Genomic DNA, 22,198 nt, shown 5'->3' on the forward strand with positions numbered 1-22,198 from the left:
TTATATAAAAAAATTTTTACCGGGTTTTGAAGAGGTATTTTCGTGTCATTAACGTTCCAAAGAACATAAAAAATGTCATCAATTACCTGCAATTATACAAATAACATGATGTAATAGATATTGTATTACAAGTATCACAGTCACATTTAACTACTGCTCAGCACTTAGCGAGGAGTTAAATTAGGTTTGTTTGTGTTTATTAAATAATACTTATCCGTATGCATGTTAGTGCAGTCCTCAAACTTTAGCTTGCTCCAATTTAATACCTTTGTGAGGATTCTTCCGTTCTGAAAACTACGTTAAGATTAAATTAATTTAAAAGTAAATAATAAATAAAAAAATAAATATTTAAAATAAAATATAAATAAATGTAAATATTTTATTAATTTAAAAGTTAATTTTTTAATACCTTTAAGGTGCGATTTCATGATGACGCTCGACGCTGGATTCGAGCGTCAAATCTGGTCACGTGATTAGATTCAGAGGGACGCGAAATATAACCTAACCACTGGATTGGCTGAATTCGAGCGTCGAGTGTCAAAGCTAAACACAGTTTAGCTTTTTGGCGCTGTTTGACGCTCGAATCCAGCGTCGAGCGTCATCGTGAAATCGCACCTTTACTTTAAGGGGATCCTGGAGTGACAGCGACAAGGCATAATCGGTCTAAGCAATATCTTTGAATTGGCTGAACAGAATGGAAAATCCTTTTACACGATTAAAGTACGCACAAAAATGTAGAGGGCTGTACATGATTTTTTCTGATAAACTAAAAAAAAATGTTATTTTTATAAATATTGTCTTCACCTGACGACAATATTTGCTTTATACAAAAATTCTGCAGTTTTTCTATAGAAAATAGTGATGCAGCCCTCTACAAAAAACTGTCAGGAATAATATCGTGCAATTAGAAGTAAGATTTGAAGCCTAAAAAGAAAGATATTACTTAGACCAGTGGAAGATGCAAGGTTAGGTGCTATCCTTGTCTATATCCTTGTCTATACAAGGACAGATATAGTCGGTGAGCACTTCTTTATCGACGCTGATCGAGTTCGCCTGCGGCTCCAGCATCCCCTTAATACTTTTGTGTACAAAATAATGAGATGAATGGTAAATCTGAAGAATTTGGGCCTCCTTACCGATTTCGTTGAACTTAGGCTTAATCGACGCGTTTTTGCACAAAACGACCGAATCTGGCAGAAAAAAGTGTCGCTCTGCCCCGCGAAGCGAGATATTAAACGTAAAAGTTGACAGGAATCAGGTTATGATTCCTGTCATACCGACGAGCTGTAGCGACTACGAACATGCCTTGCAGCCATATGCGCATGCTCAGTGGCCGCACGCGTATGCAGCAGATAACGATTACGCAGAAAAACGCGTCGATTAAGCCTAAGTTCAACGAAATCGGTGAGGAGGAAATCGGTGATTGATTTATTTTATTATTCTGCGCATAAAAGATTGAGATAAAAACATTAAGAAATGAATATTTTATGAGAATAAAACTTTTTAGAAAATATTTAGCTCAGTAGAAAAATCTGTGTATTATTTAAAACAACCATCTTATTAAAAATTATTTTCTTTTTTTAAAATTCTATGACTATTTCACAGAATTTATTGTGTAATCATTTTATTGTTATATATTTGAATTTTCAGTGTGCTCCACCTTTGTAGTATCTAGCATCGATGAAAAAACGTTGAAACGCAAAGGAGTATGCGCTGCATCATTACCTACCACAATGGGTATTGTAGCAGGCTTTTTGGTGCAGAATGCTTTAAAGTTCTTACTAAAATTTGGAAGTGTCTCATTACTTAGGTTACAATGCTATGGAAGACTTTTTCCCTACTATGACTTTGAAGCCAAATCCAAATTGTGATGATGCACATTGTAAGCAAAGGCAAAAAGAATATTTGGCAATACCAAAAATCCAACAGAAACAAACTATCGTTATCGAACAAAAACCCGTACACGAAGATAATGAATGGGGTATATATAAGCGAATAGTTACAATCTCTACTTGAAATACCTTATTTATATCTTCACATAATACTCTTAACTAAATATTATTTTTCTTGCTAGGAATATCCTTGCTCGATGAACGTAGTGGTCACTCAGATGAAAAAACATGTGTATCATCAACTCCAGGTGTGCGACATGCATATACGGTATCAACGCCCACATATGGAAACAATTCAGAAGAAGAACAAACTGTTCCTGAATCTACTGGATTAAGTTTAGAAGAATTAATGGCAGAAATGAAATCAATATGAAGATGATTCAATGTAGATATAATGCCGCATTTCATATTTAAAAAAAATTGCATCTATTCCTTTACACAATATCATATGTATTGTAAGTTGTACTTTATCACAGAAGTAATTTTTGAATAACAGTGCAATATTTTACGTAACTGTAGCAGTTTAATATGGTTAATAAAAAGATGAATTGTGGAAAACATGCATAGCGTAATATTATTTAATTCCCATAATTTGATATTGGAACTAAAATTAATTTATTTTTTTGAAACATTTATATTTTTAGATATTGATTAATAGTATACAATAGCAAAACTTTTTTATTTTAAGATATTGCATAACAAAAAACAAGTGTTATACGTCAAATTTTTCAAAACATACAGATGGTCCCTCTTCTTCATACTCTTCTCTCGTTACCAAAAGATTAGGAAATATTGTGTCTTGTGAAAGTTGTTTTCCGCCACACCACGCGTAAGTCATTGGACTAAAAGTAGAAGGAATCTCATTATGTTTTTTTTACAAACATGATGTGACAAACAAATGGAACATTAATGTAATACTTTTGTGGTGAGTAGACGTTCACAGGATATTCGGCTGGAGCTAAACTTCTAACTTCTTTGTAGACTCTGTCTTTAAATCCTGGAAACTTGGCGTTACCACCAGTAAGAATAATATTGGATAGAAAATGAGGCCACGTTTCTTCGCTGCAAGCCTTTATAGAATCCATAATAGCTTCTGGGATACCCATTTGTCGAATGCCAACGTCCGATGGATGAAATAATATTTCTGGTATCGTAAATCTCTCATTAGTCAAACGTAAAATTTGTTGCTCGTTGGATGGCTCTGGATCCTTGAGGTATCCACGTCGTAGAGTTGTATAATCTGGCAAAACATAATCCTTAACGATGGTATTATTCTCCAATTTACATTTGGCTTGTTCCATATCTTTAAAGAAATCTTGGGATACGAAACAACAATCCTCTTTTACTTGATTAATTACATATGTTTCATCCATAACGTGCAGCTGACGATAAGATATTATCTCTTTCAGATGATTTGTTAGAAGTTTGCCACCCACGTCTATTCTTCGTATTCCTTCTTTTATCTTTGCATCATTAACGTAAGGGATAATGTACGTAAAACTGTAACCACTGTCCACTACTATACAGCATTTTGTAGTAGGATACTCTGCTCTATAATTATAACATGAAAGACTTGCTGCGTTTATTCTTAGGAGACTGTGACATTCGTATTCCTCGAAAAAGATCTCTGTCATAGCTTCTTGAATACTTGGAAAGTTAAATATAGGTTCGGTCACTATTACAGACAGCTGATTTAAGTTAACCGAACAAGACTCTTTTGAGAATATATAGTCCCATACAGTTTTTTCAATATCCCAATTCACTAGATAACCTTTTTCGAAGGGTAAGATATAAAATAGCCCAGAAGCATCTCTGCATTCTTCAATTTGGTTTCCTATGAAAGGTCTGCGACGTTCGCTCTTTGCTTTCATTATGCAATTTGGAACTAGTCTGAAATATTTTCATGAATTAAGAAATAAACATATTATTACTGAATGTACAAATTTGCTTTAACTTGGCATACTTACTTGGATGTCTCGCTGGCTAAACCAACTTTTGCCGTGCAGGCACCGTTATCAAGAATGAAAGTAGAATTAGTCATGTTTTTAAAAAAAATTGCAAATAAAATTTTAAATACAATTATGTCAAGCTCTCAAGCAGTCAAGCTCTCTCACTCTTTTTTCACAACAAAGACTAAAGAGTGACGCTTGGGGAGCATTCCGTTTGACCACGTTGCGATTTAGCGTGTTCGCGTTGCTTGAAATCCCCAAACATTTTTGCACTTGAAATGAGATAAATATATATTCGGCCGTTGGAGAGAGAGAAAGCAAAGATACTGAGTGCAAAAAGTGCAAGCAACGCGAACAGACCCATTGACTACAGCCACTCACAGCCCCCAGTGGCCCCCAGTGCCTGGAGTTTTTCCACTGGACCAGCCAATCAGATATTTTTATTTTAAATCAGCCAATTGACGATGTGATCAATTGAGTCCCACTCGCCCTAAACTGCTTTGTTTTCGAAATACATGGTGTCAAAGACGGATGCCCCTGGGAATCTAAAAATTTTATCGATACTGGGAAATAGTTTTTAAAATTTGAAAATATTTGTAAGTGTTTTCCAGATTTTCGAAATTTTATTTCTTTTTTTTTTTTTACAACTTTGATATCCTGTATTTTGAAAATAAAGTAGTTTAGGGCATATGTAGGATCTTTTCTTTCTAAAATAAGTCATAGAATATCTCCTTCAAATTTTTTTAAGAAACACTCAAAACACCAAAGAGTAATAAGCGAAATAGGAGGGAATAATACATATATATCGGTAGTGACCCAGTAAGCAAGGAACATTAAACGTTAGGAAATATTTATTTTATGTATATTTTTAAAATGTTTTTTAATAATATTAAATATATTTTTAAAAAATATTTCGTAATATGATTTTTTATAATCCCAGGTAGCAAAGTGACGTCAAATGACGTCTTAATAACGTCTTATGACGTCTATGAGGTCAATAAGACATCTTTAGACGTCATCTTTGCTACTTGGGATGTTGTTAAAATATTTTTAAAACATTACATGACATATTTTTTAAATTTAAATGTTACTCTAACAGTGCCAGTGAAGTCAGTGCAACAGTTCAAAATTGCTTATAAATTGGACTTAGAAATAACGTTGGTAAAGGGCTCCGCACAAGAACTTCTCCGTACCATCCGTAAACGTAAACTTGCTGTATTTTTTAATTCATTCGCAAGAGAAACACATGCGTAAACATTCATACATTCTGCTCTTACAGAAAAGTTGTAAGTCAGTTGACTATCGCATGGCTTTTAACTTTTAACCAGTCAACTTGCAACGTTTCTGTAAGAATAGAATTTGCGCGTACGTTTCTCTTGTGAGTAAATTCAAGAATCGGGCCCCAGTCAACGCTGGTCAACGCACAAAAAAATCTGTATCCGTGAGAGAATTAAGTGTCATAGCGTCATCTTGGGATCTGAAGCTCATGGATACGGATTTCTTTGTGCGTTGTCTGAAGTCGTTTACATTTACAGAAGTTGTTATCAGTTGTTATGCGAAGGCTATTACCTATCTACGAAAAGTGATTATTACTAGATACCTAGTAAAATGATAATATAAGGTCAATTGGAGTTTTCCAGTTTTATTTACAAACTTATATATTAATTTATGATACATGCATTCTGATTTATGGTAATTTTTATCTTATATAGGAATAGGTAATTCTTTTGCAACTAATACCAAGATCTGATCTACACTGAGACACCAATTTGCTATATTTTTGGAAACTTTGCACCAATGTTCGCCGTGATGAGGTTCTGCAGCGATACATCTTTTCTTTACATCTTCTTGTTGCTCTTCCGTACCATTCAGTAATTCAAATTTGTAAAAATATGCCCATGCATCTCCTAAATCAGGATCTATTTTCACCGTCCTGTTGAACCAATCTCTACACTTTAAAATCTTATGTTCGCACCAAAATAATCTGTAATGGAAAAATGTGTACAATATTCGCATTATTTCAGAAAGAGAGAGAAAGAGGGGGAGAACTAAACTATTTAAAATATAAAAATACTCAACTATTCTAAGTAAACTTTGAACGAAAACTTACTTTGATACCGCCAAAAGAACGTGTGGATCATGTTCGCATTTTTTAGTGGCATCAATACTTTTAGTTTTTCGTTGAGGTCGCGGTTCCATAAAAATTGCCTCTGCCCAGAGCACACCGGATGTGGGACATTCTTGTAATGCCTTAGCCATTAGAGTATTTGCCATGTCGCGCGCGCCACCGTTTCTTAATTCATTCCGTATAGCTTCCAGCCATAATTCTGCATTTTTAGAATTCTTAAGTCTCGCTTTCTCCAAAACTGAACGCGCTTTAGTTACTTGGTTTTTCTTGTGCTCCAATCGCGCCAGCAGACGCCACAAAGGTATCGATTTTGGGCATTTTTTGATCTATAATAAAAGGTATGAAAGTAAATATAACATTTCTTTGTACTTGCATTATTAAATTAGAGAAAAGTCGCTTACCGCTTGATTATACGTTTCTATCGCTTTGTCTAAATGACCCTGCTGTTCCTCAATTTGACCTTTCATTAACCATAATTTAGGAAAGTCGTCAAAGGCTTCTAGAGCTTCCTTTAATAGATGCAACGCTGCGTCAAGATTATTAAGAGCCCATTCCAATTTCGCGCTTTTCATCATCACTCTGGGCGTCGGAGCGGATGCTCTGGCTTTTGCCAATAAACGTCGTGCTCTCTCATATTCTGAGTTTTCAGATTCAAGCTTCACTGCCGCCAGCCAAATCTCTTCGGAATTTGGATTAGCTTGAAACGCGAGAGATAAGATACCTCTAGCTGCTGGTACATCACCCTGAAAAAATGAAATTGGAGATAAGAAGAAACGATGATTAAAAGAATCAAATAAAATGGAATTAATGATAATTGTGCACATGATTACATAAATCTACTTACAGCCAGCCATTTTGATTTAGCACCCATTAGCCAAAGCACTTCGCTCTTGGGACAATGAGCAACTGCTCTTTGTAATAAAGTTTCTAAGGATTCTCGCGTGCCGTATGTCTTTTCGAAATAAGCGGCGCGCAACCAAATTGATTTTTTACTGGGAAATGCCGTTAACGCATACGCATAGACAGCTCTAGCGCACTCCAAGGCTCCTTGTTGGGCGCACTGCAACCAATAAATATCTCAGCATGAATATTAATTTTCGTGCATTTATATCGTGCGTTTGTATTACATAGAAAATTACAAAGAGCCTTACAGTCTCCGCATCTTCCATCCAAGTGTGTTTCCGGTCTTCCTCTTCTACGCCAAAACCAATAATGGCTTTAACGATAACTTGACAACAGTGTACCGCTCCTGCTTTTTCAGCTTCCATAGCTTCCTTGAACCAATGTTCTCTGTTGATCTCTACCCCATTCACGCTCAACGAGGATATAGCACGTTCGATGATCTTCTCCACCATGTGTTTGTTGCCATTTGCTTCCTCCAATTTGGCAGCGGTAGTCCAAATTTGTCTATCGGTTGGGATATTCTCTCTGGCTTTGTTCAAGACTTTTCTCGCATTATCGTAAGTCTCCAATCTAGCAAGAGCGAGCCACAAGTCCACGCTCGTCGGACAGCACTCAACCGCACGACTGAGCAAGATGCGCGCGTCCTCGGGCTCTTCTAACTCAACGGCCGCTCTCCATAAACGAACAGAGTTTGGGATATGTTCCAGCGCCTTTCGGTATACCCTTCGCTTCGCTTTTACTTCTATCTCCAAGTCCGCGGCCTTTATCCAAATTCTGACTGACGTTGGAATGTGACGTACCGATTGTGCTATCACTGCTTTCGCCGTGTCTGGCGGTTGCAGTCTTGCAGCTTCCAACCACAGATCCTCAGAGGTTGGATTTACTTCGCATCCTTTCATTATTAAGTTTCTCGCTGCTTGAACCTTTCCAGTCACCTCTTCTAGACGCGCAGACGCGATCCATGCAGGAGGATGATTAGGATTAGTCTCTCTGACGGATTTTAACAATAATCTAGCTTTCTTTATGTCGCTACAAAGATAAAGAAATTGTGTTAAATATATAATCCATTTATATAAGTTTAAGTTTTTTCAAGTTACATACGTATAATAATCATCCTTACTTTATGTCACCACCATAAGTAGGTATCATGCTCTGCAAGTCTGTAAGGTATCCTTTTGGATCAACCACGGTTTGACCTTCCACAGAATCGGAAACCTGATTCAGCTTGACGTTCATCAATGTGTTTCTGGCCTGTCCGATCTTTCTTAGATCAAGATCTCCCGTGGGAGTCAACATACCGGGTGTTGCCACACCTGGCATCATAGAGGCCAGACCGCTAGTCGGATCAATACTGGTGGACGTCTCGCCTCCTAAATTTCTCGCCAGTACAGAATCTGGTAACGGGGTGAATTTCTCTGCTCTTGGATTACGCTGTTTACGATTTCTGGCATCTCCCACCTCAGGAACGTTTTTCCATTCGTCCTCGGTTACGTTAACCAATTCTCTTTTCAGATCTGAGAATTGCTGTTGAATCTTGGGACGTTCCTGACGATAGCGCTCCAATTCTTCCCTGAGGCGCTTCTCTCTGTATTCCTTACGTTTTTCGTCCATTCGTTTGTCAATAGCTTCATAAATCGCATCTGCTTCTTCGTCATCTTTATCATAAGGATCCTAGCAGGAAGATGAGAACATTATTATCTGTAATTATTATCAGAGACAGTTGTACTTACCTTACTGAAAAGAGAACCTCCATATCCTGAAAATTCATCATAATTTGAATCGTTCAAATCCTCTTCATCTTCCTCCTCCTCTTCCTTCTTTTTCGCACGTTTCGTAGGTGGAGCGTGTCTGTCATCTCTATATTCAGAATAAATTATTTACGTACGATAATCTGTAAGTCTGACATTTCCTTATTTGTACAAAAATTTTAGTTTACTACTTACGAAACGTCATTGGCATCTCGAGCAGGACCGATATCAGACCGTGTTGTAAATCCTGTTGCTCTGGTGAGTAGAAAGTGAGGTTAATTACACATATCACGATCGTTAACTCATTGTAGTTGATATTAGAGACAAATAATTGCAAATGCTATGTATTGGGTCAAAACTTACCCTCTACCAACACCGGCAACATATCCCAAGGGTGCCGGTACACCTAAAAAATGCTTTTTATTTCGCGTATTCAGCGAAACCGAGGGAACCGCCATCTTGACGTTATTGATTCTCTATCTCTCTCTCTGCTTAATTCCGTCCCTTTTTCCGTTCATTGTGCATTGCGTCCCCGGTCCCACATGGGCACATGGCAGATGGCACATGGGTCCGGTCCTTATTCCCTGTTCCTGTTGCCTATGTTTTTCAATGGGCACGTTGTGCATCCAGCTTTTAAACAATTGTAATTATATACATATCATCAAAGCTGCATTTTGGTGGTAATCATTATAATTTTCAATGTATCAGAGACTTGTGATGTAAAATTTTTCTTATGCGATAAGAGCTCCAAGAATTCTATAGTTAGGTTATTAATGTATCTTATCTCAGGATATTTTCAGGTAATAAAGTCTACGTTTGTCGTTTAAGGAAGAATCAGATTCCTTATATTGTTTAAAAAGTTTAAAAAGTTGCAAAAATATTACAATAAAAACCATGAGTTGTCAGAAAGGAAACGCTAGTCGTTCAAGGCCTCAAAGATACCAAAATCACACGTCCTTTAAAAACAATCTGCATGACAACTCTCAAAAAACAAAGCTAATTAACAGCATTGAAGTTAATAATGTATGCGAGCGTTGTAAAAGAATAATAGAGTGGAAAATCAAATATAAGAAATATAAAGCACTTAAAGCTCCAATGAAGTGTACCAAGTGTGAGCAGAAAACTGTGAAACATTCTTATCATAATATCTGCTTACTTTGCGCTAAGCAGCAAGGAGTTTGCCCGAAATGTGGACAGAAGAAGGAAATTGTAGAAGGGAAACCTAGTAAAGAAGAACAAATTAAACTAGATGCTGAGTTTAAAACAATTCTGAAAACAATGTCAGAACGAAAACGAAGAACATTCTTACGTTATATGAGTCAATCGAGTATGTAGTTTGTGTGTTGCGTATTGAATTATTTAACAGAATTTTATTTATGTATGTATTATATACGTAATAGGCATAAATGTATGTTTTCATGTAATAAGCAGCGCTTGGTCTGCTTTTTTTTTTTTTAGCAAAAAATAAGGAAAATAGTAAATCTCGTACCCCTGGATTTGATACCGATACAGATGGAATTGACAGCAAAGATAGAAATGAAGATGAAACAAGTTCGAAGAGAAGAGAAGATTTATTAATGAAACTAAAATCGTTAGCTATAGAAGACGATAATGACATTGATAGTGATACTGATGATGAAAGAGGAGATGATGATGTTAATAGTGATGTTGAAGATTTGTCGTGATACAAAAATATTCTAAATAAAGAGTTTTTAAAATATAATCTTTTTATTTCATTTTCATAATAATAAGTCACTAAATATTTGAGCATGTTAAACATATATCGATTGTTGTGAACATATCAACTTGAAGTTTACACCTTCATATTTTATTAATAATTTCATGAAGATCATTATGTCATGAAAAGTTTTTATATTATCGTTTAAATTGGTTTTTATAGATTTTACGTTTTATTATGCTTTTCACATACGTCAACTAACAATAAAAATGGAGGACAAAGAAAAACCAGGAATGTTAAGTTGTACCATAAAAGGTGAACTATTTAATAATTATTTATTTTGATAACAATACAAACTACATGAATTGTCCCTTTTATATTAATATAAATTTGTGAATGTACTAACACTTTATTTTTGATAGAAATAAATTTTGTAAAGGATAGTGATGGATAATTCTAATTTACCAGCTAAAACGTTAATTTACTCGATTTATTCTCAATTTTAGCCATGTCATAAAGCCATTATTTTATATTTTACATTGGCAATTTATACCTGTAAAACTGTAGAGATTAAAATATTCTTTTTTCAAGATTACATATTATAAGCATGCAGTCAATGTTTCGTACAATGTGTTAGAATATTATAATGTTGAATTTTAAATACCAGTTAAACATATATATTTGTTTTCTTATGTTTTTGCACCTTATTCACAAAAAATCTAATATTTAATATACATACACTCTATGATTCTTTATTTATATGATATAATAATTTTTAAAAACTTGAAATAATATAATACAGCACATATATGTATTTGCAAGCACGAGACACACTCACATAACGTCCATTACATAGGTATATTAAATATATCGCTTTATGTACGCTTATTAATCATGCATAAATCAAGATAATAATATTCAGTAATGATATCTATATAATATTCACTTATCTATTTATTCATTTGTTATTAAAATAATAATTCTATAATAATACAAAAAGCCATCTTACATGACTGCCAAAATATAGTATAGACAGTACAAAGATAATGAAAGAGAAAAAGAAAAGAATAAAAAATAATAGTAATAATACTGAAAATAAATAAAAAGTAAAGCCACAATGATAACACAATAATATATATAATAATTGCAATGAGTGTTATATCATAATTAATAAAACATCAAGATTAGAATCAATATCTAGAAAATACTTATATAGATAATATATTTATATTTTATAATATAATTATATTGCAGGCTCGTAAAAAAAAACAAATTTTACCTATCTCTGTCTTACTTTCTCAAATAAATTATATTTAATCAAAATTATTTATTTATAAAAAATAGTTTCAACAAGATAACAGACAGGCGACCAGTGTTGCCTATAGTCGATAAAGTATGTCATGTCATGCCCTTACTGACAACAGATAATTTCATTACTGATATAATACCTTTATCAATTACTTATAATCACACTAAATTCTTTTAATAATTAACAAAAATTTAGTTTTACAATATTAAAAATTGGAAAAAAATTACATAAATTGAAATTCGAAGCATTGCAATTTTAAAAGCTTTATTTATTGTATATATAAATTCTCTTTCAACCATCTATAATATGAACGCAAAACTGTGGCTATTATGCCATCAAAGATACGCGTATACATATCCATGATTAAATATTTAAATACAATGCGCACGCCATAAGTACACCCATAATTGCAATTTCGTATGTTAAGCACATTCTTGTAACAACTGTTTATACACATTCTTAGAACAATTGTATATTTATATTCACATATAATAAAGGCTTGTATCATTAAATGTATCAATGTGTCATTAATTATTATTTAATCACTTCTTATCATAAATATTACTCATATATTCATATTACGATATATTCACAGATTCACGCTATAAGTATGAACTTCTGTATAATAAAACATAATATAAAATTTTATTGAGGCTGCATGATATCAATACTTTGAGGCGCTGTAATATCAAGTAAATTTATAGTATTAGGAGGCCGATAATTTGTGGAATGTGATGGGACAGATAATCCATAATTATCTGCTTTCTTCTCCAAATTTAAAAATTTGCAGCTTACAATATACCAGAAGCTTTGTACAACATTCTTAATCAATCCTGCAAATTTAGGTAATTCAGTATAACTCTTTGTATTATTATTTACAGAAAAACTGATTGTTTGCAAGTACTTACCGCTTGTAACAAAAATACCACCAACAGTAGCACACAATTTCACTAAAAACTGAAAAATTGTATCGCGTTCCTGAGTCACTTTGATCTTAAGTGCGCTCATGTCGTACTTGAAAAAAATTCCAGGTATTCCATGAGATCCTTTATGATGATCGATTGGTCTCTGATGATCTTTGACACTATATTGGTATGTCTTAGAAGTGCTTAATAATGTTCTGATATCTGTAGGGACAACCTCGACGAAATACTGATAAAGCATCATATCTGAAAGAAACATCCATTAAATATGTGAAAAATTATGCCAACTTGTTCCTAGTATCTAATGATAAAAAGCAAACTTACTGTTGTCTGCGATCTTCTCATCGCCTTCAAGGGGATGCACAATGCCTGGACTAGGTCCGCCAAAAGAAAATCTGTTGATTCTGTGAGTAAAGTTATAATCCCGATCTGTCATAAATGCAGAAATATGTATATGGCCATGTGGCACAGACAACGATTTACCCGCAGTTATATGAAAGTTGCCCGCCACTTTATTGACATTCAGACTACCATGAACACGACAGGCATTTGGTGCGTAATCCGGTTCGTATGATCTAAACGGTATAAGAGGTTATGTATGCGCAAGCAACTAATGCATATCTGCACACTTTTCAACAAATATCGTAGAATCGTAAATAAATGGTAGTTTGCACATACCGCTTTGGCATCTCGCTGTAAAGAGTAACCTGATTGGATTTCCAAAGCAATTCATGAATGGCATGATACTCCTCTCTCAAATATGAATTCATATGCTTCAAAGCTTCAAAATGTGCCCTTTGTTCTGACGTTAATTCCCACCATGTATCCTCTTCCTTCAAAGAATCAAAATCTATCATATGCTGATTCGTAGAGTCTAAAACATCAGCACCGATACGACCGCACGGCATTGCCACCGTTACGTCAATATTGATTTGCAGTTTTGCATCGATTTCGGTGTCTGGCTCGAATTTGAATTGCAATCTGCTGTCAAGATAATAGCTCGTTTCAGCTATTACTAAATATGCGATAATGAGAATTGTAAAAATAGAAACTGAAACAAAACCAGATTATTAATAATCGGTCAGGATGAGCAGACAGGAGCATGGATAAGTACAACATATACATATTAAACATTATTTTAATATAAATATTGTACTAATAATCTGTTAAACTCACATGTTCCCCCAACCGCAGTTTTGTCAACATACAACTCAGGAACTTTCGGGAACGCGTCCAGTTCCTTGACTGTTTTAACATTGACATGTCGTCGCCTCAACATTTTTACAACTCACGCACAGATATTCAATAAATTATTTAACAATATTACGACTAACCTATAACAAGCATTTAATGTGTTTAGAAACAAATCCAGAGTTAAGTACAGGTCCGGCTGGTCCGGTATTTACCTTTAGCACTATTTATCACCATATTCACCACGCATCTAAATCTTAGTTAAATAAAAGAGCGTAGTACAGCGTAGTAATTAACACTTTATACATATTTTGACACGTGGGTATTAACTATTATGTAGGATCTTGACATGTCTCGTCTACAAGAAATACGATACATACGGGACTCCAATGCCAAAGCCACTAAAGATATTGCAGGCTGCAGCAGCGATTATTTTGCATACAGAAAGATGGCGCCACGATATACTTGCACTTGTATCGCGATTGCATACAATTATTTAAATATATAGCTATAAGCTAACGCATATATTTAAAAGTGTTAAAGAATATTTTATATATTTTACATAAAACATCTCGGACAGCCTTATGACTCGAAATCTCAATATTTAAATCATTTTCTTTTCCAAAGCGGATAGGCTAACGACCTACGGCCAATGGATTTGGCTCTCGTGAAGTTCCATCTATCCGGCCCAAGAAATTTCGACGTCATAATATAAGAATTTAAAAATAAAGATATTGTTATATAATTTTCAAAATTGAAACTTACCCACACAATTCCCTGTCATTACAAAAATTAATGGTCTTCTTAACAAAAAAGAATGGGAGTCCCCAGGCTAGACACAAATGTACAACTTTTACCACAATTGTTTCTAAATTGTATTTTTATATTTTTAAATTAGTTTACATATGAGTTTACGTTGACGAGTTCGATACGCGAAAATTAAATAATGTATAGAATTACAAACAAGATGACCGTTATAGCCTGTCCTTTTTAGCTCGACTTTTTGCACAGTTTCACCTCTTCTCTTTTTCTCTCCAAAGTAACGTGAAAAGAAAAGAGGAAAGATGAACCGTGCAAAAGTTCATTTCATTACCTCTTCCACGATACAAAAGTTAATCTTATAATTTCGTAAATAGGAATACACGTAAATTGTTATATTTCGAAAATATTGCAATATTGGAACCGTGAGAATGCCAATCGTATGAAGAAATTTGTGGCCCTGACAAGGGCCGTTGATCTGGAGAGGAACGCTTCACTTGGAGCTGGTGTACTTGGTGACAGCCTTGGTGCCTTCACTCACGGCGTGCTTGGCCAGTTCTCCAGGCAGCAAGAGCCGGACAGCGGTCTGAATCTCCCGGGAAGTGATCGTCGAGCGTTTGTTATAGTGAGCCAAACGCGACGCCTCGGCGGCGATGCGCTCGAAAACATCGTTGACAAAGCTATTCATTATGCTCATAGCCTTGCTGGAGATTCCGGTATCCGGGTGTACTTGCTTCAGTACTTTGTAGATGTAGATAGCGTAGCTCTCCTTCCTCTTGCGCTTCTTCTTCTTGTCGGTCTTGCTGATGTTCTTTTGGGCCTTACCGGCCTTCTTCACAGCTTTGCCGCTCGCCTTCGGTGGCATGATGCTTCAGGATTTCGTAGAGCGCCGTACAAACGATCGCTAAGACGGAACTTCGAAAAGTGACGGATCCTGGCCCGACGCGAACTTTATATACGATGGGACGACGGTGGCGCCGCACCAATCGCGAGGCGCGCCGCAGCCAATCGTTACGCGCGCGGCTCCCCATTGGTCGCGCGCAGCCGTCGCGACACAGTATAAATAGCCCAGCGCGACGCCAGAAAAGAACACAACGAGCCAAGCTATCATACGCTTAACTACGTTCTGCAGAGTTTCCGAGTTCACTGATCGCAACCATGTCTGGCCGTGGCAAAGGTGGAAAAGCTAAGGGAAAGGCGAAGTCCCGCTCCAATCGTGCTGGACTGCAATTCCCCGTCGGTCGTATTCATAGACTTCTGCGAAAGGGAAATTACGCCGAGCGTGTCGGCGCCGGCGCCCCGGTTTACCTGGCCGCCGTGATGGAGTACTTAGCTGCGGAAGTGTTGGAGTTGGCGGGTAACGCCGCTCGCGACAACAAAAAGACCAGGATCATCCCCAGGCACTTACAACTGGCCATTCGCAATGACGAGGAGTTGAACAAGCTGCTCTCAGGCGTTACCATTGCTCAGGGTGGCGTACTGCCAAATATTCAAGCGGTCTTGCTGCCCAAGAAAACCGAGAAGAAGGCTTAACTACAACACAGCAATCACAAACGGCCCTTTTTAGGGCCACCAATTTTTTCATATACGATGAATATCCCGTTTGCGCAATACTATTTTCATATACTACTATTTTATATACCTACTACCTTTATTTAATATTCATGCATCTATAATCAATTGACGTAAACTAGTATATTAAAAATATATCTTCATAATATTTATTTAATTTTTTATTTGTAACTGCTATATAATGCTAAAAATTATGATTATAAATGTGAAAGATATAAAATTATACACACTAAAGTTGTACAAAATAAAATATGTCATTTATGAACATGCATGTAGCATACCTACTATTTGTTTGAATCTTGAAATTGCACACACTGAAATATCAAATACTTGCTGTAAATTATATTTAAGAATTTTTTAGGCTGATGCAATTAGTTATTTTTTCTTTTTATATTTACATTGATACGAAACACGAAACGCATTACTGTTGTAAAAAGAATGAACAGAACTTCTGAGATAACTAAACAAATACTCGTATAATATATTTTATGTAAATTAAAATATAATTTTCATTACTTTGCATTTTGAAAGCGTAAAGTTATCTTTAAGCCATAAATCTTATTTTTCAAGTGCATTTTTCGACTTGCAAACTTTAATGAATTTAAAATGTTTTGTAATGGAGAGGAAAAATTATAAAATATCACCACAAAGCAATTGTTAAAAGAGGAAGTGAATTAAAGAAGATTATTAAAATTATTTTATGTCTTATTCAAAACGATTTAATTGATTGCTAAACATTAATATATTTTGAAAGAATTTCTTTAATCTCTTGAAATATGTTTTTATTTCTAGAACTTTACCTGCATTGTCAGTGATAATTTTATGTAGAATCCTTAAGACTTTAAGACTAAATTTCAGGATAAGAAGTGGAAAGATTTTTTATTAATATTAATTAATTATCGTGAATATGATAAATTCGGTCATAATGTCATTATTTATTTTAAGTTTGATATAATTTCATACACATAATTGATTTGATAGCCATCGTGTAAATTTAAACAAAGTAAAACAACATAAAGCAAGTTATCAAGTATTTAAGTATCAACTTTATACGGGCAGAGAACGCTTGGAGTAATGGGTGAAGTCTACGGCGTATGGCGGTTGAGCACCTTCGCTAACCCAAACCGCTCCGTTTTTACCCTTCTGAATGAGATCTAGCATCGCAAGTGCGACATAGTCGGTAGTCTGGGTCGGATAATCCGCCATATCGTCATCGGCGCTACCTATCACAGCCTTGACGGAATCACACATTTTATCGTCGATGTTTGTGACCAAGTCGGTCTTCGTAACGCCCGGGCACATAATAACGATTCGCACTCCAGTTTTATCGTGCATGCTCGCCAGAGCTTGGCTGAATCCCAGAACGGCGTGTTTCGATGCGGAATACATCGGCAGAAAGTAAGACGGGTACAAGCCGACTATAGACGCGATGTTCACGATCACGCCGCCTTTGCCGCCTTTATGCTTCCCCATGTAGTCGAACGCCAACATGGAGCCGCTGATTAGCGCCTTGACATTGAGATCGATTGTCTGCTCCCAGTATTTATCGTTCAACATACCAGCGTTGTTGATAAGAATATCAAGCCCTTTGAACGCGTCGACGATCTTCTCGAATGTCTTCCTCAGATCGTCAGCCTTCGTCACGTCGCAAGCGAAGAAGACGACGCGGCCCTTCCCAAATTCGTTCTCCAACGTAGCCGCCGCATTCTGGCCGTTCGACTTCGGCAAGTCGACCACGGCGACGCTTTTTGCATTATTGCGAAGCAGTATTTCGGCGTACTTGTAGCCTAGTCCAGTAGCTGCTCCAGTGACCATTATAGTCTTATTCTGTACGTCGTACATTGTGCCGATCTATTGAAGCCTTCGACGAAATGCGAGATACTTCAGCGAAGTACGAAAAGGGGAGCGCTTCTTTAGTGACTGACTAATAAGCACTGTCTGTAAACAGAGAGCGTACACAGTTTAATAATATTTCTTATCTCCTATTTATCACTCCCTCCACGCTCGCTGATTCGTCAGTAAATATGTTGGCGGAAATAATCTTTTTTAAAAGCATTTAATTTCGTAATGTCAAGGAAAACAAATGTTAAGAAGATACAGTTAGAAAATTAAATATATACACACACACACAGAGAGAATTTTCTCTTAGAATTTACCCTGAAAATTTTATGCGAGTTATACTGATTAATACCTACCGTAATAAAAAATATTAAAGATCTATTACAATAAAATATAAAATGTTTGATTAATTTTACTAAAATATGTAGTAAGATTTCAATAATTTTTCAAAAGTTATTAATCTGCTTGGTAATTTTTATTACGTTGTTTGTAAAATGTCTTTTGTATATTAAAAAAATTTCCATATCGTTACCGATGATATTTAATTGGTTGCCAAGTTGGCTCAAATTTGCAGTGAATTTAACGGTAAAATATAACGAATAATTTTTATGACGTCTTTTAGACATGCGTGCTGTCTGGGAACGTATATACACCGTTCTCAGCGATTTTGCCATTCTTGGAAACAGTCCTAAAAATCCGTATCTATGAATGTGTTCAGCGTATGCGTTGCCTTTTAGATCTGGGGATGTGAAAAGTGAAAAGTTTATCTCTTTCTATTCAACACCAATAGAAAGAGATAGTTACATAAAACTTTTCACTTTTCACGTTTCCGCTCTAGGGAAAAAGTTACATGATCGCTACCCTGCTGATCGAGAATCCCGTGACTTTTTAATAGATTTTTCACTTTGAGAAAGACAAAAAAAATCACACGGAACTAGGTCCAGGGCTGTATGGTGGAAAGACAGGGATATTTTTCTCTGCTGAAAACTTCTGTTAGTGCGTTATAACAGGGTGCGTTATCGCGAGATAGAAGATCTAAAAACAATATTTGCACAATACGAATGTCGGTATCGCAAAAGATGACTCCTATCTTTACGGCAAGGCCATTTCACACAAAATGATATAACCGTATATGCGTAGCATAAAACTGTCTGGACCAATAAACATTTAGCATAAAGTTTAGTCAAGGCTTTTGGCTACATGCTCATTGGTCCATTGGTTTTATGCTATGGCCTATGCAAATGCGGTTATGTCATTTTGTGTGAAAGGACCCTTAAGGCCGAAGCACAAAATTTTGCATAATGCATAACGCATAATGCATAAGTATAAGAAAATTGATTGGTCCATATACATATGCATATGAGGAAATAAACCAATCCATTTTCTTATGCATTATGCGCTATGTAAAAGTCTGTGATTCGGCCTTTATAACTAACGACAAGAGCTTATCTTTGTTTTGTACTTTATTTTCGTGTGTATAATTTAACAATAAGTTTAAGTTAATAAGTTGGAATAAAGTATTAATGGTGCATTATCCATTATTATTTATGCTCAATGTATACCGCTCAATTGTAAAATGGCTGTCGTATTATTAAAATCCGACAAGCGACCTCCGTCTCCGATGTACGAAGAAGAAGTAGAAGTAGCAGAACAGGCTTTACACTCAAAACTAAAATAAAAAAATATCCGAAGCATATAATCTTGAGAGAAGTAATTACCCAGACAGCACGCATATCTAAAATGGGGACATAAGACGTCTTAAAAATGTCTGTAAAATGTCTTGTGGCTCGATTTTGAACATGGTGCTGTCTGGGTACGTATATATACTGAAAAGTATAATAATGAAGTTTTAATCGATATTCGGAATGGTCGATCAGGACAAAAGAGACAAAGAATCGGAAAAGGTTTTGCATGATCTAGAATATCATTAAACAAAACTGTTCATTAATTTGTTGAAGGCGTTGATGGCGAAACGAATTTCCGGCTTAATCTACAAGGAAACATGATACCGATTACGACGCCTATGATCTTTCCTTTGGAACATCATTCATAATCATAATGTACGTGCGTTAATAGAATAGATTGTATAGTAGACATGGATGTCGTATTAAAACACCAAGAGAGAATATGGATTCCGTCTAGTTAATCTAAATTTCGCGATGATTACAGTAATCAATCATCAACTCTTCTTAAAAAAACGATATGATTTTTTTCAGAACATCCTACGACTTGACGATAGTGACGTAAAAAAATTTTTCAATCCTGGTAGTGAATATTGAAATACAGCCTATATATGTTAAATAGAACATCATTGACGTAAGAATTTATACCAATTTATGCCGTTTTCAATTTGTTGACTCGACCCGACTCGGGTCAGATCGGAATCGGAAGTCCGGTTTGAAAGACTCGATGACTCTGAACTATCACGGCAGAAAGCGTTTCTTAACCTCCATCAAAGATTCTCAGAATTATTATAGCATATTATCATGTTTTATTATAATTTTTCCGAACTTTTACTCTAACCCGAGTCGGATCGAGTCAACAAATCGAAAACGCTATTATTAGAGAAACGTTAATTCGATACATTAAGTCACGTTATTGACATTATAGACATATTACTCTTCAACATTATAAATCTATTGTACATTTTAATAAACAATACAGATATGTAAATGTTAAATTCAATCATAGCAGCAAAATGATTCGAAAAAAGCATTTTTTAAATTTAGATTCGATGTAAATTTCTGCAGCATCCAGGACCAGCCAAACCTGCCAAACCTGCATATATCAAATAATAATTCCTAATACAAGAAAATTTCTGATATTGGAGTAGCAGAAGAAAGAAACTAAAGAAAGTTCCACTTCTCTTCTTCTCTATCACCTCTAAAACTGCAACTAGCTATTGTGCTGCGGCGGCGCCGCCGTTGATTGGCTGTTGGCGCAGTGGAGGGGATAGCTACCGCGGAGGTCTGCCGGTGTAGCTATATAAGGGGGGCCAGCCAGACAGTCGGCAGCATTTTCCGCTGAGTTCTCACGGAGTTCGCATTGTACTAATCGTACTACGAGTGATTCAAGATGACTGGTCGTGGCAAGGGAGGAAAGGGATTGGGAAAGGGAGGAGCAAAACGCCACAGGAAGGTTTTGCGTGATAACATCCAAGGTATCACCAAGCCAGCCATTCGCCGATTGGCCAGACGTGGCGGTGTCAAGCGTATTTCTGGCTTGATATACGAGGAGACCAGAGGTGTCCTGAAAGTCTTCCTGGAAAACGTCATTCGTGACGCTGTTACTTACACCGAACACGCCAAGAGGAAGACAGTAACCGCCATGGACGTTGTCTACGCCTTGAAACGACAGGGAAGGACCCTATACGGTTTCGGCGGTTAATGCGATCCACGACTCGTCACAAATCAAAACAACGGCCCTTTTCAGGGCCAACAATTTTTCATACGTTGGAATTTTTTCTACAAAGCATAGATAAATTCGGAAATTATAATGTATAAAAATAAATAAGCTATTTCGTTACTAATAATAAAAATCAATTAAAAATATTTGAGAAATAAAAAACTTGTTTTGACATCTAAAATCTTGTTCTTGACGAGATATTTTGCTACTAATAATAGAGATCAATTAAAACGTTTAAGAAATAAAAAACTTGTTTTGACATCTTGCTTTTGATCTTCAATTCATTTTTATGTAGTAGTCTCATAAAAAGTGAATGTTGCTTCAACCCAAATACCACTTAGCTACTATTAAATAACAGCGAGCCACATCACAGACAATCTAATAACCCATATTTAGCCTACAAATCATCGAAATTCACATTCACGTGTGTACAGTTTTAAAAGGCTTGTATCTAATCTATTCGACGCATGTAAGTTTCATGTTCACATAGCACATTCGACAACTAGACTGCAGTCCATTTGATGCTACAAATGCTTTGAAGTGTTCTTCATTGAAAAAAGAATGCTTCGAAGCATTTGTAATGTTAAGTGGACCACAGCTTAAATGTTAACGACTGCTCGTTAAGACATTATCCAGACAAGCTTGCATAGCTGCATAACCGTATGCATGAAAAAAATTATCCAATTACATTTTATGCGTTTTTATAATATAAATGTAATTCGGTGATTTTTTAATGCATATGGTTATGCAACTACGCAAGTTTGTCTGAATACGCCCTAACACTTTAGCCTTGTTCATTTTAGCTGGAACTTCATGCACGGTTTATCTTTCCTCTTTTTCTTTTCATGTTGAAGAGAAAAAGAGAAAAGATGAACCCTGCAAGTTCAGCTAAAAAGAACAGG

At 35.7% G+C, this 22,198-nt stretch overlaps 9 protein-coding genes across 15 annotated transcripts; 4 read left to right on the forward strand and 5 right to left on the reverse strand.

Moving 5' to 3' along the window:
• The first annotated feature begins 483 nt into the window (after positions 1-483).
• On the forward strand, positions 484-2,454 carry LOC139783766 (ubiquitin-like modifier-activating enzyme 5). 3 transcript variants are annotated; one of them, XM_071722926.1, is made up of 4 exons: positions 484-1,107; positions 1,651-1,737; positions 1,811-1,981; positions 2,075-2,454. In XM_071722926.1, the coding sequence occupies exons 1-4, from the start codon at positions 1,101-1,103 to the stop codon at positions 2,263-2,265; spliced, it is 456 nt and encodes a 151-aa protein (XP_071579027.1). In that variant the 5' UTR covers positions 484-1,100; the 3' UTR covers positions 2,266-2,454. The 3 variants fall into 3 exon arrangements, with proteins under 3 accessions (XP_071579027.1, XP_071579024.1, XP_071579026.1); XM_071722923.1 differs by lacking the exon at positions 484-1,107 and adding an exon at positions 1,302-1,419; XM_071722925.1 differs by lacking the exon at positions 484-1,107 and adding an exon at positions 1,302-1,404.
• A 98-nt stretch (positions 2,455-2,552) lies between these two features.
• LOC139783763 (actin-related protein 6-like) lies at positions 2,553-5,351 on the reverse strand. The gene is made up of 3 exons (XM_071722915.1): positions 3,860-5,351; positions 2,811-3,782; positions 2,553-2,734 (listed from the first exon to the last, which is right to left on the reverse strand). The coding sequence occupies exons 1-3, from the start codon at positions 3,931-3,933 to the stop codon at positions 2,605-2,607; spliced, it is 1,176 nt and encodes a 391-aa protein (XP_071579016.1). The 5' UTR covers positions 3,934-5,351; the 3' UTR covers positions 2,553-2,604.
• Positions 5,352-5,467: 116 nt separating this feature from the next.
• On the reverse strand, positions 5,468-9,135 carry LOC139783761 (pre-mRNA-processing factor 6-like). Its single transcript, XM_071722912.1, has 9 exons — positions 8,984-9,135; positions 8,816-8,875; positions 8,603-8,729; positions 7,993-8,543; positions 7,121-7,901; positions 6,814-7,029; positions 6,371-6,712; positions 5,952-6,295; positions 5,468-5,825 (listed from the first exon to the last, which is right to left on the reverse strand). Exons 1-9 carry the CDS (start codon positions 9,076-9,078, stop codon positions 5,546-5,548), a joined length of 2,796 nt encoding a protein of 931 aa, XP_071579013.1. The 5' UTR covers positions 9,079-9,135; the 3' UTR covers positions 5,468-5,545.
• Positions 9,136-9,139: 4 nt separating this feature from the next.
• On the forward strand, positions 9,140-10,343 carry LOC139783765 (uncharacterized). 5 transcript variants are annotated; one of them, XM_071722918.1, is made up of 3 exons: positions 9,140-9,263; positions 9,421-9,947; positions 10,052-10,343. In XM_071722918.1, exons 2-3 carry the CDS (start codon positions 9,515-9,517, stop codon positions 10,303-10,305), a joined length of 687 nt encoding a protein of 228 aa, XP_071579019.1. In that variant the 5' UTR covers positions 9,140-9,263; positions 9,421-9,514; the 3' UTR covers positions 10,306-10,343. The 5 variants fall into 5 exon arrangements, with proteins under 5 accessions (XP_071579019.1, XP_071579018.1, XP_071579022.1 ...); XM_071722917.1 differs by having other exon boundaries at positions 9,160-9,300; XM_071722921.1 differs by having other exon boundaries at positions 9,166-9,263; positions 9,410-9,947.
• A 1,511-nt stretch (positions 10,344-11,854) lies between these two features.
• LOC139783762 (endoplasmic reticulum-Golgi intermediate compartment protein 2) lies at positions 11,855-14,124 on the reverse strand. The gene is made up of 6 exons (XM_071722914.1): positions 13,937-14,124; positions 13,707-13,864; positions 13,209-13,581; positions 12,855-13,105; positions 12,516-12,776; positions 11,855-12,440 (listed from the first exon to the last, which is right to left on the reverse strand). The coding sequence occupies exons 2-6, from the start codon at positions 13,807-13,809 to the stop codon at positions 12,253-12,255; spliced, it is 1,176 nt and encodes a 391-aa protein (XP_071579015.1). The 5' UTR covers positions 13,810-13,864; positions 13,937-14,124; the 3' UTR covers positions 11,855-12,252.
• A 459-nt stretch (positions 14,125-14,583) lies between these two features.
• Positions 14,584-15,387, reverse strand: LOC139783760 (histone H2B). Its single transcript, XM_071722911.1, has one exon. It carries the CDS (start codon positions 15,343-15,345, stop codon positions 14,974-14,976), a length of 372 nt encoding a protein of 123 aa, XP_071579012.1. The 5' UTR covers positions 15,346-15,387; the 3' UTR covers positions 14,584-14,973.
• A 203-nt stretch (positions 15,388-15,590) lies between these two features.
• Positions 15,591-16,052, forward strand: LOC139783767 (histone H2A-like). Its single transcript, XM_071722927.1, has one exon. The coding sequence runs from the start codon at positions 15,639-15,641 to the stop codon at positions 16,011-16,013; it is 375 nt and encodes a 124-aa protein (XP_071579028.1). The 5' UTR covers positions 15,591-15,638; the 3' UTR covers positions 16,014-16,052.
• Positions 16,053-16,967: 915 nt separating this feature from the next.
• On the reverse strand, positions 16,968-20,675 carry LOC139783759 (15-hydroxyprostaglandin dehydrogenase [NAD(+)]-like). The gene is made up of 2 exons (XM_071722910.1): positions 20,661-20,675; positions 16,968-17,879 (listed from the first exon to the last, which is right to left on the reverse strand). The coding sequence occupies exons 1-2, from the start codon at positions 20,673-20,675 to the stop codon at positions 17,100-17,102; spliced, it is 795 nt and encodes a 264-aa protein (XP_071579011.1). The 3' UTR covers positions 16,968-17,099.
• A 250-nt stretch (positions 20,676-20,925) lies between these two features.
• On the forward strand, positions 20,926-21,557 carry LOC139783770 (histone H4). Its single transcript, XM_071722931.1, has one exon. The coding sequence runs from the start codon at positions 20,967-20,969 to the stop codon at positions 21,276-21,278; it is 312 nt and encodes a 103-aa protein (XP_071579032.1). The 5' UTR covers positions 20,926-20,966; the 3' UTR covers positions 21,279-21,557.
• The last annotated feature ends 641 nt before the right edge of the window (positions 21,558-22,198 follow it).

The sequence above is a fragment of the Temnothorax nylanderi genome, unplaced genomic scaffold, assembly GCF_030848795.1.
Source record: "Temnothorax nylanderi isolate EJ_2023f unplaced genomic scaffold, tnyl_v1.0 TNYL_tig0538_pilon, whole genome shotgun sequence".
Taxonomy (NCBI): domain Eukaryota; kingdom Metazoa; phylum Arthropoda; class Insecta; order Hymenoptera; family Formicidae; genus Temnothorax; species Temnothorax nylanderi.